Source organism: Protomyctophum parallelum, assembly GCF_964188405.1.
Source record: "Protomyctophum parallelum genome assembly, chromosome: 23".
NCBI lineage: Eukaryota > Metazoa > Chordata > Actinopteri > Myctophiformes > Myctophidae > Protomyctophum > Protomyctophum parallelum.
Genome location: NC_139715.1, coordinates 16,462,176 through 16,481,099, shown reverse-complemented (window position 1 = coordinate 16,481,099; position 18,924 = coordinate 16,462,176). Strand labels below are relative to the sequence as shown.

General features: G+C 43.4%; 1 protein-coding gene across 3 annotated transcripts in view; it reads left to right on the top strand.

Moving 5' to 3' along the window:
- The window catches only part of LOC310854380 (rho guanine nucleotide exchange factor 7-like), a 37,285-nt gene extending 20,833 nt beyond the window's left edge, over window positions 1-16,452 (top strand). Inside the window, exons 6-22 of one of the 3 annotated variants that reach the window (XR_014568899.1) lie at window positions 618-700; window positions 2,059-2,153; window positions 3,528-3,623; window positions 4,809-4,931; window positions 5,054-5,192; window positions 6,077-6,136; window positions 6,511-6,657; window positions 7,098-7,184; window positions 7,768-7,846; window positions 8,003-8,133; window positions 8,296-8,535; window positions 9,561-9,654; window positions 10,446-10,535; window positions 12,442-12,538; window positions 12,718-12,772; window positions 13,973-14,545; window positions 14,860-16,452. Coding sequence is in view for 2 of the 3 variants with exons in the window: in XM_083758987.1 (XP_083615113.1) it covers window positions 618-700; window positions 2,059-2,153; window positions 3,528-3,623; window positions 4,809-4,931; window positions 5,054-5,192; window positions 6,077-6,136; window positions 6,511-6,657; window positions 7,098-7,184; window positions 7,768-7,846; window positions 8,003-8,133; window positions 8,296-8,535; window positions 9,561-9,654; window positions 10,446-10,535; window positions 12,442-12,538; window positions 12,718-12,772; window positions 13,973-14,095 (1,739 nt within the window). In the remaining variant the exon portion in view is untranslated. Of the gene's footprint in view, window positions 1-617; window positions 701-2,058; window positions 2,154-3,527; window positions 3,624-4,808; window positions 4,932-5,053; window positions 5,193-6,076; window positions 6,137-6,510; window positions 6,658-7,097; window positions 7,185-7,767; window positions 7,847-8,002; window positions 8,134-8,295; window positions 8,536-9,560; window positions 9,655-10,445; window positions 10,536-12,441; window positions 12,539-12,717; window positions 12,773-13,972 lie in introns of all 3 variants that reach the window. The other 2 variants (XM_083758988.1, XM_083758987.1) reach the window with 2 other exon arrangements.
- The last annotated feature ends 2,472 nt before the right edge of the window (window positions 16,453-18,924 follow it).

The following is an 18,924-nucleotide window of genomic DNA, read 5'->3' as shown; positions in this document are numbered from 1 at the left end:
ACAGATATACCGTGTTTTGACTTTATACCAGCTCAGTGGCATTGGGGGGTAAGTCCCTGTGACATACTAGCGTCATGTCCAGGGGGTGTACTTGTCAAGCTGCCTCACGCTACAGAAACAGGAGATAGGCTCCTGCCCCTATGGGCCTCATGGCTCAGCAAGGCTTATACTACTTAGACAAAACCTTGTATTTCCATATTTAAGCTTTTTCACGTTTTTCCATAAACTAATGCTACATCTATGTTTGTCCATAAAGTAATGCTATATCTATATATAGCATCCTTTAACCACTTGAGCCATATTTTATACTTTGTCGTATTATACAGTGACTGACATGCCCAAAATGGGGATGACGGGTTAAAAGTGGTCAAGTCTGTTTCTGGGTTTTTATAAATGCTTAACCAATGAAAAGTATTTACAAGCTTGTGACTCAATAATAATAATTACATTGTATCCAAGGGAGCTCACGTTATTTCTTTCCATTTCCTAACGCGTAACGGTGTTTTGGACATACTGTACAAGGTTTCTGCCCAACGGCGTCCATAAACACATGATGGTCATGTACTGTATGCACAATGCATGTCTGATATTCTGTTCTGCCCTTTTCCTCAACGCAGACCAGCCTGTATCACCCAATGGAGTGAAAAGTCCCCCGAAAGGTTTTGACAACACCATCATCAGTAAGACCTACTACAATGTGGTGAGGATTATGCGCATGTGTGTGTGTGTGTGTGTGGGTGTGGGTGTGGTCCGTCCAGTACTACCGGTAGTAGTGGTTTATTTTGGTCCTTTTAAACACATTTAGGCCTGACGTCGAAATAAAAAAAAAAGTCTTCTGAATCCTGACAGTTTTCTGAAATACCTACGTTTCTATATCAGTGGTGCTCAACCTTTTTCATGTCAAGTACCCCAAAAATTGGCCCCAATGTAATTGGCCGTCGAACCCCCAACTGAAAATATTTTGTTCCAGGGACCTCCCAGAAGCAAAGATTTGAGTTAAGTGTTCACTCTGAAATAATATACAGTATATTCAAAGATTTGCGCCACATTTTCATGAAGCTTCAAGAGTAGCAGATCTAGCGGGGCACTCGGTGCCATGAGCTTGTAGATCTGCTATTTTTCAATAGCTAAAGTATAACATAACACGGATAGATGCATACAGTCGAGACTACTACGTCAAAAACGACCCGAAAAGGTGTAGGTTGAAGTCGATGCTAATTTAGCTTAGCCTAGTAAATTTAGTATTGAAACAAAACGAACACAGAATTAATTGGGCCGTCTGGTTCAAATCCAACCCAGATAATGACCCGACAGCTGTGTGCAAACGATCAAATGTGTGACATTTGTCTGTGTGTGTGTGTGTGTGTGTGTGTGTGTGTGTGTGTGTACTGTAAGTAATGTAGGCTGTTTCTTCCATTTCACTGATTTCTGGGCCAACCTCGCCAGAGGATAGTCTGCTGGTGGTGTGTGTGGTGTGTTTCACAGTGGCATTTCAATAATGCAACAAGCCACCACACTGTCCCAATTATGCTGTGCCATCACTGATTGTACTGTAATACCTACAGACAGACAGACAGACAGAGATGAACAGACTTCTGACATGTCCTTTTCTCTCTAATGCTGCCAAAAAACTATAAAACATAAATACAACTAGTATTGGTAGTTAAGTGGATAGAAGTGTTGACCTAATTCCGTGTCCTTCTGTGAACTATTAGCATTCTTTATATTTATTTATGAAGATGGACTATTGTGGGGCATTGAAAAGAGCACCTTTCTGAAAATAGATCAAAATATAAGGCTGCCAGTGGAATAGACCAAACCAGCATGTGAGAAGGTTAAAACATCTTCTAGCTTAATCTAAAACATCTTTCTAGTCTTTATAGAAATGTATCTTTTAAATCATTCAAGTGGAGACATTTAAGCTATTAATTTTCATTGGGAATTCCATCATTTTTTGTATCAGTTATTTAACTATATGTACATTCTTAGCTTACAGATATTCAGCAGAACTGGAACTGGTACTTTGATGACATTTATTTTGGCATGTATCCGTTTTAGGTCCTGCAAAACATCTTGGAAACCGAGAGTGAATATTCACGAGAACTCCAGAGTCTCCTGGCTTCATATCTGCGCTCCCTACATCCCACTGACAAGTAGGGATGTCACCATTAGTCACCGTTGGGCGGCTGTGGCTCAGGAGGTAGAGCAGGTCGTCCAATGATCCCTGGGTCGGCGGGTCGAATCCCGGCTCCTCCTCCTGTCCACATGTCGAAGTGTCCTTGGGCAAGACACTGAACCCTACGTTGCCTCCAATGAGTCGGTCAGTGTGAGCTCGCCACCATTGGTGTGTGAATGTGGGAAGTGAGGACGCTGGCGGCGACTGTTCGCCGCTTCACCTCCCAATGTATGAATGAATGAACCATTGTAAAGCGCTTTGAGCACTTGGAAAAGTGCTATAAAAATGCAATTCATTATTACAACATTTTGTAACAAGTTGACGATTAATTGTCATACAAAAAAATTTAGATTAATGATTTAATTGTGTTTGATGTTGAACATTGGAACATATGGATACAACTTGAATTTATTTTTGGCTTTGCAAACAAAGGTTGCAAAAGGAAGATATGACAAATAACATAAATCATTTACCGTAATTACTTTTATACTTTATACTAAAAACATGAATAGTGGACTTAGCCAAGTAGATCAAGCTGCTCAAAATGTTTCGCACTGCTTGTAGATCTGCATTGAAATGTTTGAAAATACATTTTAAAATGGTAATGATCATGACGATTGTGTAAAAAAACCCGATTACGATAATCTCAGATAATTGCGGTTAGGCGATTATGTAATAATTGTGATGGGTCTACTGACTGAGAAGTATGTGTGTGAATGCATGCGTTTGTGAATATGTATGTGTGCATAATACCATAGATATATATAAGAAAGCTAGATGAGTCGCCCGCGCTGCTGGCCCATGGAGAGCGATGTCATTACGTGGCGGCCATCTTACTTCGGGGCAGCATAACATTGTGTCTATGGGGCATGTACTTTTAAATGTTTTAAATAAAGTTTGTTATAAATGTTAGAGACGTCTGCATACTTATATGCTTTTATATGACGTTCATATAAAAAGATAACATTAAGCAGATAAGCATCCGGAATCATAGCCACGTTGACAACATTTGTAATAAACCAACCAGTTTGTAAATCTGTCAAGATTTGTGGGAGTTATGACCATTTTAGTTTGAGCTGCCATAGAACATACTGTAGTGTACTGTAGCCCCTCAGAAAGATGGCCTCCGGGTGAACTACGTCAGAGACTCTGCCTTGAGCCATCTAGCCTTTATATATGTCTATGCATAATACTGCATTATGTGTGTCTGTCTGACAGAGATTCCATCATAAAACCTCTCCTCTCCTCTCCTCTCCTCTCCTCTCCTCTCCTCTCCTCTCCTCTCCTCTCCTCTCCTCTCCTCTCCTCTCCTCTCCTCTCCTCTCCTCTCCTCTCCTCTCCTCTCCTCTAGGCTGAGCAGTGCAGACATCACTCATATTCAGGGGAACCTGGAAGAGATCTCCACCTTCCAGCAGATATTGGTTCAGTCCTTGGAGGAACGTACCAAGTCAGTTCGCATCCGCTCTGTTTTTTTCTTTTTTTCTCATTCTTTCTTTTTGTTTTTCGTTTCCTGTTAACCCGGAACGCGCCACATTTTCACGATTTTTCAAAAATAGCAGACCTACGAGCTTGTAGATCTGCTATTTTTCAATAGCTTAAGTATGACATAATGCTTAAAACACCAAAATACAGGGATGTGTTTGACAGTTTAAACACCTTTCACAAAAGTGTTGTGATGCAGTAGCAAGCTGCTCCAGTGTTGTTTTTGGCAGCACATTTCTATTTGAGTTTTAGTCAGTCAGTCTCTTGAATAGTTTATTTAGTTTTAGTCACATTTTAGTCACCTGGAATGTTTTAGTGTTAGTCTAGTTTTAGTCGACTACATATAAGATTTGACGCGTTGTGAGCTTGTAGATCTTCTATTTTCAGCATGCAATCTAGTGTAAAATGACTTGTACTGGATCTCTTGTCCACTAGTCCCTTCCTAACATTTTAGTCTAGTTTATATTCGTCAGTGAAATTGTCAATATATTTAGTCTTAGTTTTAGTCGTCATATCTTAGTTTTCATTTAGTTTTCATTTTGTGTTTGTCAGTGGAAAAAGATAGTCGACGAGCATTTTTCGTCTTAGTTTTAGTCGACAAAAACAACACTGCTCCAACACGGGAAATGTGTGAAAACAAGCCAGGCTCCTTCGGGGTGAGAATTTCACTTCACAGGAACTTGCAGCATTTCTGTGTCCATTGTGAACCCACAAAGCAGGGCATTGCTGAAAAAGATAATTCATGTTTGGCAAACCTATCATGGATAAGTAAAAAAAAACAAATGTATAAAATATTGGGAGGTGTTGTGGCCTTACTAATTCCACAGGCAAAACCATCTCTATGGACTACTCCCAGTTTACATCCTGTTCAGCTAACAATAGAAACAAACAAGCCTATTATGCACAGCTCACTAGTTGCATTGGAGCTTAAGACTGTATGTTGTGGGATACAGTGACCTCTAGTGTTGCTCAATCGAGCAACACTATAGTGGACCCAAAGATTTGTGAGACAGTCACCATGGAATATGAACCCTTTGTCCAAGATTTTCAGACGTTTTTCCAGTACCTTGTAATTATTTGTGTCCTTGTATTGTATCGCTTAGTGTATGTGGACATAAATAACTTGTAAATGAAATGTGTGCGTGTGTAGACTCTCAGAGTTCCAGCAGCGAATTGGTGGCTTCTTCCTGGGTCTCATGCCACAGATGAAGAGTCTGTACGTGGCGTACTGCTCGAACCACCCCTCAGCTGTTAGCGTGCTCACCCAACACAGGTAACACTTGACTTAACCTAACCACTTGAATGAACCCTAGCATCCCGCCCTATTCTGGACATGTCATAGTAGCTAAACATCAAGCGCGCTACAAGTGTGCGTGTGTGCATTATGTGTTGCAGTGAGTACCTGGGGGAGTACATGGAATCCAAGGGGGCGTCCAGTCCAGGTATCCTGACTCTGACCACTGGTCTCAGTAAACCGTTCACCCGACTGGACCGTTACCCCACCCTGCTGAAGGAGCTGGAGAGACACATGGAGGTCGGTCTGTCTGTCAAAAGGACAAGGAAACTGAGTTGTGTCCAAGGACACAACTCAGTTTCCTTGTCCTTTGGAGTGAACTAGGAAAGAACTTTACAGTTGTAAACCGTTGGCGTCTTTGGGGTTGAACTCGACTACTGAAAGAACTTCTTCTCTCTCTGGTTTCTGTTTGTTTGTGTGGCCTTTTAAAGTCTTCAGGTGCTCTTAATGAGCAGCAGCCAAACTCCACTACTGAGTTTTGACTCAGTAGTGAATAATGAACGATGGGGTGGATTCCAGCTGACTTTGATCCTTGAGTCTAATGTCCGTCTGCATGACTCTGCAGACGAGTGGTACGACTGCACCGTCTGCTGAAAAGTTGAATACTTGAACTCAAACACAAACCTCCTCCTCCGGCGCTGTCCGTTAACGCCATCATATACCTCTCCCGAAGCGTTCATATTTTATATGCGCGGTAGTGACGATTTAGTATTGAGCTCCTAAACATCGGTGCGTTGTTCAATCCACCTCAATCTGAGCCGCAATTCCCGAGAAAAACTGAGGTAAAGATCTCATAGCATTGTACATCTTGAGGGCAAAACACAGCTAGCTGAGCATTGCCTAGCGACCGGGAGCCCCGCTTTACGGTAAAATATTAGTGAGACGATTATGAATTAACAAAATACCCCAAAACACGTTAAAGGCATTTTTGGCGACCATGGGATTTCACGAAAAACACGTTAATTAAGTCTTTGACGGTCAATGAGTAAACTTTTATGCTTGTCTAAATGCACCTCAGGTGTGCCGTACCATGAAAATCGATGGTTTTGCAGGTGAAGTTTCTAGGGACATTGGGATGTTTTCTGTATGTTTATAATGTCTCATCTCATCTCATCTCATCACAGGACCATCACCCTGACAGGACAGACCTACATGCCTCGATGACAGCCTTCAAAAGCCTTGCTGTAAGAAACACACATCATTGGCCATGTCTAGTGGGTTGCCACAACTCTCTCTCAATACAAATATACACACATGTACTGTGTAGATGGTAGCTTGATCACTCTTTTCTTTCTCTCTCTCTCCCTTTCTCTCTCTCCCTTTCTTTCTCTCTTGTATGTAGGCACACCTACATACAACTGTCTCACAAGTCTCAATCACTAGAAAAGAGTCTTTGACTTTGTCCAATATATAAAAATAAAAAAAACATGCCACTTATTATCAATGTTATTTTGCTGTCGCAGAGACATCAGACGAGGCGGGTAGCGTTTTTGTGTCTACAGTTAACTGTATATGTTTGTATTATTATTATTATTATTATTATGTTGCTTGTCTCCAGGCTCAGTGCCAGGAAGTGAGGAAGAGAAAGGAACTGGAGCTGCAGATCCTCACCGAGCCAATCAGAAACTGGGAGGGCGATGACATCAGAAACCTGGGCCCTGTTCTCCACATGTCCCAGACCAGTGTTCACACACAGAGCTGTCCGGTAGACCACTCTTATTATGCTATGCATATGCACACTGTTACACTATGTATGCTAATTTATATTTCACTTCATTATACTTACTCTATTGTCAAATGAAAATAATTATAAATTAAGAGCTGGACGTGGCTTTTACTGTAATAAGTATTTGTTATGCAGTGGAGGGTAACTTTTACTTAAAGCGGAGCTATCCAACATTTTAATGAATGAAATGTAATTTTCTTATGCAATTGGCGTTGTTGTATGTTGTCTCCCTGCTCGTCTATTGAGACATTTGGTTCGTGTCAAAGGTCATGTCTCACCTAGACACCAATTTTGGCTTGATGCTCAATATTCAATGTATCCCCTGAGCAAGAGATCTAATTATTAGCAGATCTAATCAAGTCGATGGTAAAACAAATCCGAAGAGGAACAAACTTATTTTTTTGTTTGTGTCTCTCCAGGAGAGGAGTGAGCGATACCTCCTCCTCTTCTCTCACACGCTGCTCATGATCTCGGCCAGCTCCAGGATGAGTGGATTCATCTATCAGGTACACACACACACACACACACACACACACTGTCCATCTGTCCATCTTTCTGTGTCCCCGACGCTTGCCCATTTTCCCGGAATTTTCCCCCCAGTGAGGGGTGGGAGGAGCTGAGAAGGAGCAGGCGGGCGCAGTCAGCGCACACAGAAGTCAAGCCAGTGAAGGCACTGAAGGCAGCTGCCTGTGTAGTTGAAGCACAACGGACGTGCGCTTATGAGAAACGACAAAAATCTAAATTTCGGCAAAAACACAAGTGCAACATGAGGACAAAAGAAACATTCAATGTCCAGTTTACTAATTCACAACTACAACTACTACTTTGTAATTTCTCTAACTATTATAAACTATGAATTATGAATTATGACAGCCTGAGTACAAATATAATTCATGAAAAGGCTACTACAGTGAATTCGGTTCACGGAAGTTGTTGTAGGCTACAGTATGTGGGGGATTATCTGACACCATCTGACTCTTGCCTTGCCCCCCCCCCCCCCCCCATTCTTCACTGTGGATAATTCCGGGTGGACAAACGGACAAGCGCCCCTGACACCGTCCATGCATGTTTCTGTTTGTCCCCCTGCAGGGAAGACTTCCTCTGTCTGGAATGCTCATCTCCAGACTGGAGGACGGAGAGAACATGAAGAATGCCTTTGAGATATCTGGTACGCTTCTGTGTTTAGCAACTGTCTTCTCACCTCAACAGAGAGGCATTCGGCTACAAACTAATAGTGGAGATAAATGGTGATTTGCTTGCTTGTTGTCATGCAATGTGTGTGTGTGCGTGCATGCATGTGCGTGCGTGATTGTGTTTTCTGCAGGTGGTCAAGGTGAGCGGACACAGGTGGTTTGCAGTACTCAGCAGGACCTCCAGGATTGGCTGGACCTTCTCACCAAACACACACACACTACAGCCACGCACGCACCTAAACACCAGTCTGTGTGCAACACAGTGAGTACACTCCACTTCCACCAACAATTATTCGGTCAGTCCGTGTCAGTCAGTCGGAACCATCGGGTAACCATTATGTTTTTCAAACCGTAACATCAGCTAATATGGATTTCAACCCTCCCTGCCTTTCTCCCAACTATCCGGTCTCCCCCTCCCACCCAGCTACCCTCCCACCCAGCCACCCCCTACAGACATTCAGAATCTCAGCGCGGGGTCAGTGGGGGGTCGTTCTACCACACCCTCCCCCACCCGTCCTCCTTCAGCGCGACCCCAGGCGGCGCCGGCGCTAACCCTGTGTGGAGCCAACCCCTGGAGCCCCCCAGCACCCCCAAACCCTGGAGCCTGAGCTGTCTTCGGCCCGCGCCCCCGCTCCGGCCCTCTGCCGCCCTCTGCTTCAAGGAGGTACGACGGCAACGCACGTGAAGGATGGAAGGATGAAATGTGTGTGAATTTAATCAAACAGTCCTTTTGCTGGGAAGGAACCCAAGTGATAGTGATGCACGATACTGCAATATTTGCTCAAATCAATTGTTATAGATTAAATACAAATCAACCGAAAAATGTCAAATAACAACCACTCTAGAGTCGTAGAATTGACTAAGTTACCAGTTTTCATGTAAAAGGTGAGCCAGCTAGAAGACCATTAAAAAAAGGACATGGATAGATGTGGGTCACGTTTGATTGTGAGTTCTTTGCAGGTCAGGGATGAGGCGTCATTATCACTACTAGGTTGGCGGGGAATACGAATACGTTTGTTGGCTGAATGAGTTATCTTGAAACATTTTATCTTATTGCTGACTATTACTAAGCATTATGAAAAAACAAAAAAAAAACAGATGGCACCATACAGAAAGCGACGGTACAGGAGGAGAAGACGATGGGATCAGCGAGGCAGGTGTTTTAGTTTACGGATGGCTGTAAGTCTCAAGTACTTAAACATTTAAACCCTATGCCTTGTTGATTGGAGTCCCCCGCGGTGCGTTAATGTGACGCATGCTGAGCTTGTAGATCTACTATTTTTGCTGACTATTTGCCCCCAGAATAGGGACGCTAGGCTTCAAGTAGATAGTCTCCATTTGTCCTAAATTTGTGTTAAAGTGTGGACAAATAAATATTCCCTTCCTGCTCCCCAAGCTTTGCTCTACACAAGTCCAAATACGCTTTTGCTCAGCCATAGGCCGTCCAGCAGAGTACTTTGCATCCCTTTGGCCATTTCAATTGCACAATAATTCAAAGTTGCACGGGAGGCTTTAGACTTTTCTCGCACAAACAACAATGCAATTCACAACTTCACAATCCACAAATCAATTACACGCAGAGCATACACTGCACCTGCAGATTACACACACACACACACACACACACACACACATGCACACGAGTACACACATGCACACGCACTGTGAGTCCTGTCTCCCTGTGTATAGGATATGAGTAAGAGTCCGAAGAACATGAAGAAGCTGCTTCCAAAGAGAAAACCGGAGAGGAAGCCCTCAGAGGAAGACTTCTCTGTGAGGAAGAGTATGTACCACACACACACACACAAAATGTGAGGTCAAAGTAAGCATAGACATATAAACGTAGACGCCCTTTCTGGCTCTGAGTCACAATTGAAGGCACAATTTTCCCGACATTCCTTGCAAAGCATTTGCCTTCAATGAGCGATTCCGCGTGCGTAACATAAGTCCCGGAAAAGACGCGCTGTGATTGGCCAGTAGTCACTTGAGTGACAGCGAGAGACATGGAGGAGCCGCATGCAGTGACGTCACTCGGGCGGCGGCGCAGCGTGCCTTCAGCAAATGCCTTCAGCACTTCTAAATAAGAAAGCTGCGGAGAACTGTTGCTTTGTGTTCACTCTTTAATGTTTTCTGTTAGTAATCTATGAAAGTAAGTGGCATGAACTCTACTCTACCAATGGTATGAGGTCGGGTACATGGAGTGCTAAGAAAACAAATGCTACACCGATGGGTGTGTACACAGTGAGTCGGAGCGCACTGCGCATGCTTGCTTATATTTGAGCAAATTCAGAGCAGAGGGGAAACTTAAAGTGCATCATAATCATTTGTTTTTGGATGCTTTAAGTAAGGTGAAAAGTTAATCATGTGCGCATTACAAAGCCTTACAAATTGGAATCAATTTCCCTTCATGGCAATTCTCAAACGAAAATGAAACGCAGCTTAAAAAACGTAACTTAATTTAGCAACAGGGACAGCAGGGATGACAATTAGACGGCTTATGTTGATACACACGTCACTAATGCAACAACACACTTTGTCCCTCTCATCCCATACGTGCTCCGTCGTTCTCCCCAGGTACAGCTGCTCTGGAGGAGGATGCTCAGATTCTCAAGGTGATCGAGGCCTACTGCACCAGCGCTAAGACGCGGCAGACACTTAACTCCAGTGAGTGCACACTCGTACGCAACTACACATGCATGAACCCACACACACGTGCGCACACAAACACACACACACACTCTCTGTCTCTAACATGGTGCTACTGTAGCTAGTGTAATGCTAACAACCATTGTTTTTCTCTGCACTAACAGTGTTTTCTGTCTCCCTCTCTTCTCTGTAATTATGTCTTTGTAACCCCTTTGTTTTCCCTCCTTCCTAATCCATCCGTCCATTCATTCCTTTATTCATTTGGCTCCTTTTTTCCTGCTTTTTAAACTTTTTAAATCCTCCTCACATTGTCTCCACCTCTCTGTTTTTCGAATACATTCGTGTCAAACTGTTTTTTTATTTATTTCACTGACCTCTCTCCCGACACCATTTTGTTTGGTCGCCCCTCATCATCATCATCATCATCTTGCCACGCCCAACTAACTCGGTCCCAACACAACTCCCCCTCCCCAACACCCCCTTATCCAATCCAAATTGGTTTGACCCACACCACCCTCCATCTGTTTGTAAACCCCTGTAAACTGCTGTTCACCCCCAACCAACCCTGCACATTATGGTCTGTCCCGAAACCCCACCCACCGCCCATTCAAAATGGATTTTGGTTATTATTATTATTTTGCTCCGCACCATTCCTCGTTGCTCATTGGGTCGCAGCCTGGCTGGGGACGGACCTCATGCACAACCACGTGCTAGCCGACGCCCATCTCACTGTCCCCGTGGACGCCGCCACCGCCGCTGGCTACTCCAGCAACCCGCCCACGTGTTCAGACCAATCCGAAGACTCGGATTATGACAGTATCTGGAACGCCCATAGTTCCAGGACCGCCTCTGTTTCTCGTAAGGCATCACAGTCCCCGACCCGCAAGTCCCAATCCCCCCCCCCCCCCACTCCCTCCGACCAGTAGTGTACTGTGTGCTGTGTACCCCTTTTGGTGTTTTAAGCATTATGCTATACTTTAGCTATTGGAAAATAGCAGATCTAGAGCTTCGGAGCTTGTAGTTCTGCTATTTTTGAAAAATCTGTGGCACACATTTTTAACCCAAATCTTTGCTTCTGGGGGGTCCCTAGAACTACATATTTTCAGATGGGGGTCATTGACATGGAAAAGGTTGAGGACCACTCCCATAGAAACATGAAGTTTTTTTAGAATCGGCCTCTGGTCTAAATGGGTTAATAATGGCTCCGTGGTGTGAAAAGCCACATTTTGCATCGCCACGAAAATAGCTGATGTACAAGCTCACAGCGTACAGTGAGCTTTTAGATAGGCTATTTTTGACTGTGACCTGCTGCTGTGTGTTCAGACATCTTTGTGTGCTTGTCGTGACTCGTGACATACACAAAGATGTTCCCCTGTAAGCACAGTGTGTACTTGTGAAAGTGCATGGATCCCTCTGTCTAACATGTATCCCTCATGATGCACACGTGTGTGAGTGCGTGCCGTACGTGCAAAGCCAAACGTGTGTTCACACACGTGGTATAGTGAGTTCTGCAATCCAACTGGTGTGTGTGTGTGTGTGTCTGTGTATTGTAGAGCTACTTTCAAAATGACTAGCTGAACAAGATCTACCCGCCCCAAAAGATATGGTCCCATTGCTGAAAATAGCAGTACTGGGCGTTACACATAAGACGACACACTTGGGAATGGGGAAATAGAGAGAGGAACATTGAAATGGTACTGTAGTTGTTATTTTTGTGTACAACTTTGTAATGCTACTGATGTTTGCGTCATTGATCGATGTCCCCCAGGGATCTATACTAGGCGCCCTCCTTTTTCCCCCCCTCCATGCCGAATCTCTTGGTGGTTAACAAATGGACAGCGGTGTCCTGGTTGAGCGCATGCCATTGTGACGTACCTCGCATAACGCGTTGACCTGTACGGGTTTCTTCGTGCGCCCCTTGCAGGGTCGAGCAGGAAGGACGTGCACATGCTGTTCCCTGAAGAGGAGAAGATCATCGTGGAGGAGATCAGGAGCAACGGACAGACCGTGGTGGAGGAGAGGTGTGTGTGTGTGCGTGGGTGCGTGCGTGCGCGCAATAGATTTCTGCACAATCACCTGTTAAGTTCGTAATTATTTGTTAATTCCTGTATTATTTGTGCTGTGCGAGAAAGCACAACGGGCCGTTATCGGTGTGTGGAACTGGAGATTGAAGGCAGAGTGGTTTCTCTTCCCCACACAGGAGCCTGGTGGACACGGTCTACAGTCTGAAGGACGAGCTGCTGGAACTCAAACAGGTACTGTGTGGCTTTGTTTTTGCTCAATATTCCGCAATTTCACGATTTTTCTAAAATAGCAGAGCTACAAGCTCGTAGCCTATGTATGCGCTTGTAGATATGCTATTTTCTAATAGCTAAAGTATAACATAATGCTTAGTTAAAACACCAAAAGGGATCTGTAGCCGACCTCAGCTTTGCAGCAGAACATGTTTCTTATTTTTCTATTTGTTTTTGTGACAGTTTGAAGGTACTGTAATGATCAATGAAAGACGAGCAGGAGATGAAAGTGAAAGTGTTATTATAGATTTTACACAGCCATTGATTATTGTCAGAGGTTGGCTAGCCTGGTGGAACCACTCCCCCTGCTGGTCAACATTTGCATTCTGACCAGAAGGGAGAGTCTGGAGTCTCTCGGGCAGAGACGATGTACACCGGACCAATTCTGTCCGGAGCGATATGCGGCCGCTAGAGGCGGGATCAACGCGAGACTCATGACATATTGAAGCTGTGCCACAGCGCAAATGTAAACACAACCCAACAAAGACAACTCAAATTTATTATGGAGATATCAGATTTTTGTCCCGCTGCTTCCGGGTCTCATCGTTTCTGCTTGAGAGAGCCCATACTATAGTCTGTCAGAGCTGGATATAAAGCAGACTAGGAAGTAGTGTATCTGGGAGTCACTGGGCGATATTCAGTACTGTTTGAAGAATATTGTTATTGGGACCTACGGTCCTGGCCGTCTCCATATATGAAGATCACACGACACCTCATCTAACCTGGATAACCATACATGGAGAAGACTGGATCATCACCTAGATCTGCATATATATGGAGCCAGCCAGCAAATCAAACCCTTAGATCTCCATATATGGAGCTGACCTGTTCTGACATTCCGTGTTGATCCTTCCCCCATTCCATTATGTTGATCTGACCTCCTCAAACCACTCCTCAAGACACGCTCCATATATGGCCAGTACAGAATTCATTCCATATGTTGATCTGACCCACCATGCCAAAGCACCAGCACTCGGATCAGCAGTCTGCCGCCAACGAGGCGGATGCGTGCATGCGACCTCGCCCACTTCTCGCCCTCAGGGCCTCTTATTGGTTGTGTAAAAAATATCGCTATATTCAATATTATTGAATATCAGCCCAAGCCTATTTCAGCTCAGAGATCTTTCTCTTCTTTTTTTTTGCTTTAATCCCTGCTCCCAGGACAACAAGAGGATGAGGAGGACATTGGAAGAAGAGCAGAGGGCGAGGAAGGAGTTGGAGAGGATGATCAGGAGAGTTCTGAAGAGCATGAATGACCCCTCCTGGGATGAGACCAACCTCTGAGAGAGAGAGAGTTAAGAGAAATGGAGGCATGAACAGAAAGTTCATGCGAGAGTGAAAGAGGTGCACTCCAGTTTCAGGTGATGAGCTGACCACCGTTTCGGTGGTCACCTCATCACCTAAATCTGAAGTATAAATGAATAGGCCTTGAGAGAGAGTGACGTGCAGAACATTCTGAAAACAAAGACGAGACCAAATCTAACCTTTTTATTAATATAAATATAAAAACATATACCGTTGAACGGACACTGGCCTCTGACCTTTGAACCTGCAAACTGACTTCGGGGGACCAAAATGGAAACACCAGCCAACAACTGAAGCCATTGCCAACTGACCACAAAGCTGTGAAAGTCTACGCACCACTAGCCGTGATCGATGTCACTTCCCGCAGCGATGGGGATCATGGAAAGATCCGCCATATTGACAACATCTTGTTTTGTCAGCACTCAGCAGGTGCCACTAAACACACCAGAATGAACGGGAATCTTGAGACTTTTACATGAAATCAAATTCAGTAGCATTTAGAAACGGCTGGTACAATGTCTTCTATGCATTTGATTTATTGAAAAAAAAAGTGTTTTTTAAATTTAATTCGTGAATTATTTATTAATTCATTAACTGGCTAATCAATACAGTATCCCATAGCCTCAGTGCTAGTGAAAATGTCGTGGCACTTTCATGACCACAGATACATTATTGAATTGTATAACTAACTAGCTTAACTATAATACTTTAAATGGTTGCTTGTTGATATTTGAAATCTACAGTGAAGATGGTTTTCCAGCATTTACCTACATTCACTGCCGTGTATTCTGCTCTGTCTGCAGTCTGCGGCAAAGCGGGTAACCGAGGTTCCCTTCGTCCATCGTTGTTTCATCTTGTCCATCAGCCACAACATGCTTCTGGCAATTTCATTTGAGGGACTGTCTTTTATTTCAAGGGTGAAGGCTTGATACTTTTCCATGCTGGATTTCACGTACCATAATTTCTTGCAATAACTCAAAAGTCTGTGGCCAGACAGACCTCATCGGTTGGAGGTTGATGAGGACGATCATGTGGAGGTGAGCAAATCAGTCATTGCAAACCTCGGATAACCATTCCGTCATGATATATAGAGAAATGGCCTTATCGTGCTGAAGTCGCATTACCTACCTTCCAAGTGGGACTTCTCATAGAAACCACTATCCAAGCATTAGAACATCCAAGTAGTAAGCTGCAGGGACGATGCTGTCAGTGCTTGGAAGTGCTCCGTTGACATTTTAAACATGCTGCTCAGTTTGAGACGAGAAACAATACTTTTTGCTGCCAACCCTTTAACATTGATCCTTGGCTTGCTTATATGTTTGAAAGAGTAAGATGTCCCCATTGTGGCAATAATTCAGAATGGCCTTGTGTCTCATAACAGGTGAAAGAGTCACCAGGGTATCCCCTGGTGCTTTATCTGTCCAAAAATCGAGTTAGGAAATTCTCTTGACGTAAACCGTGTTTTCTTGTTCTCCTTACTTACTTTGAGCGATTTACAGTACGGTAATAGTCTACATCGAGATAATGTAGATTATAAGTTTATCTATTAGAAAAGCCATTGTACTCTCTTGTTTCCAGGTCCACAATGTTGATAATGTTTCTACATGTATTGTAGGGTGACACTAGTTGTCAACATCCCTCACTATGGCTATGGCTGTGTCTGTCTTGAGGATTATTTGCTGTTCAGAGAGATTTTGCTTTAAAGATCAAAAGTGAACTCTGTGGCACTTGTCACGTTCACCTGCAAAGAAAATCTGGACAGGAGGAAATGTCGACATCAGGAGCCTCTTGTCAGGAGCCCTTGATGTTGATCGAATATATTTCATGAAAGCAAATGGAAAATGGAAGCCAGAATCAAGAACCCAGTGGAAAATATTTATTCTTGCTCATGTTGATGCACATTCCCCAATTATATTGTGAAAAGACCAAAATCCACACAATCACTGTCAAATCCCCCATCCCTCTATGATTTTGAACATTTTAACATTCAGGTTTGAACTGTGTTTTTATATTTGTAATTATGTTTGCATAGATTTTTTTTATGTTTGATTTTCTACAGGTTGTGATCACATTTTATTTGTACAGTATAAAAGCAGCTGGTATTTCAAAAGATTGTCAGCACACATGCCTTGGAATAGAGAAAACATAGCTCTTATTTGCTGACCTGTCTGATGTTATGCTTCTTTGTTTTCTCCTGAATGCACTAAGTGATGATGGAAGAAAAGACTATACACTTACTGTGTCCGGCATTTCAGCTAATTGGCCTGTTTAATTATTTAAATGAACTTGACTGATGAAACTTCCTGTGTAGTGTCAGATAAAGATTATGATGATTACATCTCCCCCTGTAACCTCTTATTTATTTCACCTGTCTCTTAACTCAATGTGGATGTAAAATAAATACACATCACATTGCATCTCAATGACTTTTGTCTTTGGACACTTCAAGCAACCACATGACCCACATAGCGTCACTATTCTGGGAAAGTCCTCTCCGAAAATGGCAGCTCACAACGTGTTGCGATGCATTGTGAGCTTGTAGATCGGCTATTTTCGGGGAAGAATTATGGAAGGAAGGTGTGGAGGGGGAAAAAGGGGGGTGGGCCTCAGGCTAGAGCAGGGGTGCTGCGTCAACAAAGTAGGCTATATAGATTTTTTTCATTCTTTTCTGAACCTACTGTGTGTTACAGGGCAGATTTCGCACAGCCGAGCGAGGTTGAAGAGAAAAATGTTATCAAACAAAGGCTATTTTAAAAGGCTCACAGACATTGCTGTGGCAGTGGTCACCCTTGTGCTGCAAGCCTCAGTGAGGAGAACATGAAATTCTGATGGGCTTGGCACACAACCATAACTGTGATTGAAGAAGTACTCGCATGTTTTTTACTTAAGTAAAAGTATTGATACTGCAATGTGCCAAGCAGGGAGGCACTGCAGTGATTACCATTTTTACAGTCTTTGGTATACGCCCAAATCTCAGGGTGGACAATAATCATAAGATCACTGAGCTGGTAATGTGGACATGTTATCCAAAGAATTTTGATGCTTTTATGTGAGTTAGCTCTTTATAACTCTCCTATAGAGAGCACACATGCACACGCCAACAGTCCGATTGAAGTGAATGACAAATGACACTATTGGGTTATTGTCATTGTGCCATTCGTTGGGTGTCTATTATCTGAAGGTTGGATCAATCTACCTTCACACACATGTACATACCCATTCCCATATACATACAGCGGCGCGCACACACTCCTCTCGCTCTCTCTCTATTACTTTCCTTGTTGCACTGCACCTTCTGTCTGTCTGTATGTACAGTATGAATGTACAAAGCTCCATACATTTCCAGCCCCTAGAATTTCCCCCTTTATTAGAAGAGTGCGGTGACAAAGGGTGGACAAAAGCTAAGGGGGGTAGGGGCGGCCGGGGCACAAAAGAACACCGGATACTTGGGCCTGGGCTCTGTTATTGTACAAAATAGCCAAGCAATATATTTTCTTTTCTTCTTTTTTTGTTGACAGTTTACTTATAAAACCAGCCCTGAAAGGCAAGCAATAAAGAAACCTTTTCAACGGCACTGAATGAGCAAGAGAGGAGGCGGAATGAATACCTCTGGGATGCTTCGACCCGAGGAGCGTTTTTTTTTTTTTTTTTGCTTTGCTTTGGTAATGAAATTGGGGCTGAAATGAAAATTGAGTTTTTTTTTCTATGAAAATAGAGGCAGGCTTTGTTGGCTTTGGGAGACTGGTAATTCATAAACCATAAACCAGGGTCCTTTTGTTTGGTTCATAATATATTCCTGCTGCAATGAAAGAGTTCTCTGCCTCTCTCTCTCCTCTCCACAATTGTGCATTTGTGTGTGGTGTGCATCTATGGCTATGCAGGTGCACACACACACACACACACACACACACAGTCAAATGTTGAGAGTAAAAGCCAAAGTTAGGTACAGTAGGGCTATAGGCAGCAGAGGGAGAGAGAGGTATAAAACAGAGAAAGGGAGAGGGATTTCCACTCATCTAACACACAGCTGACTGGGAGGCTGCTGGAGGCTTTCTGACTTGGACTTTTCTGAAGGTGTGTATGGCACTGTATTTTGCGTGTGTGGGTTTAGCATTACCTTTTTCCACAGGCTGGTTGTGACTTCTCGTGTGTGTGTGTGTGTGTGTGTGTGTGTGTGTGTGTGTGTGTGTGTGTGTGTGTGTGTGTGTGTGTGTGTGTTTTTCTTCCACACATGGTCAGGTGGTGCAGGACTTTCTCTCTTCACACACTTGTCACACAAACAAAATGCTATGGGCCGCTGATGCAGAATGACATTATGCATTAAGCATTATGGATCTAATGAACGGGAACATCAAAATGAGTTCTACATAATTTCTACTTCTCTACATTCTCTACTGGACTTGAACTCTGGAATATCACATGGCGATGATGTCTTCATTTCTTAATCGTAACCCTAAGGACCGTGGGCTATCTTAAGACAAACACATTCATCTATATTACCTATGAATTTACATTTAGTAGTATTATATGACCTTTTTAAGTGACTACAGTTACTATGCTGCCTGAGACTTGGCCAGTACGTGTACCATTCTGAGTTAGACTCGGCCAATGAATATAATTTACACTGCTTGTCACCTGGAGTATGCATCAAAGGACAGGTCTTTGTGACTTGCAAGGGATGGAAGGGCCCACTGGACATAATAGAGACAGAGAGACTTCTACGTGAACATGGATTTGGACTAGCTACAGTAGCCTACAACTTTTGATGTAAGTGATATTGATACCTTTTACATTTCATTGCATTACTT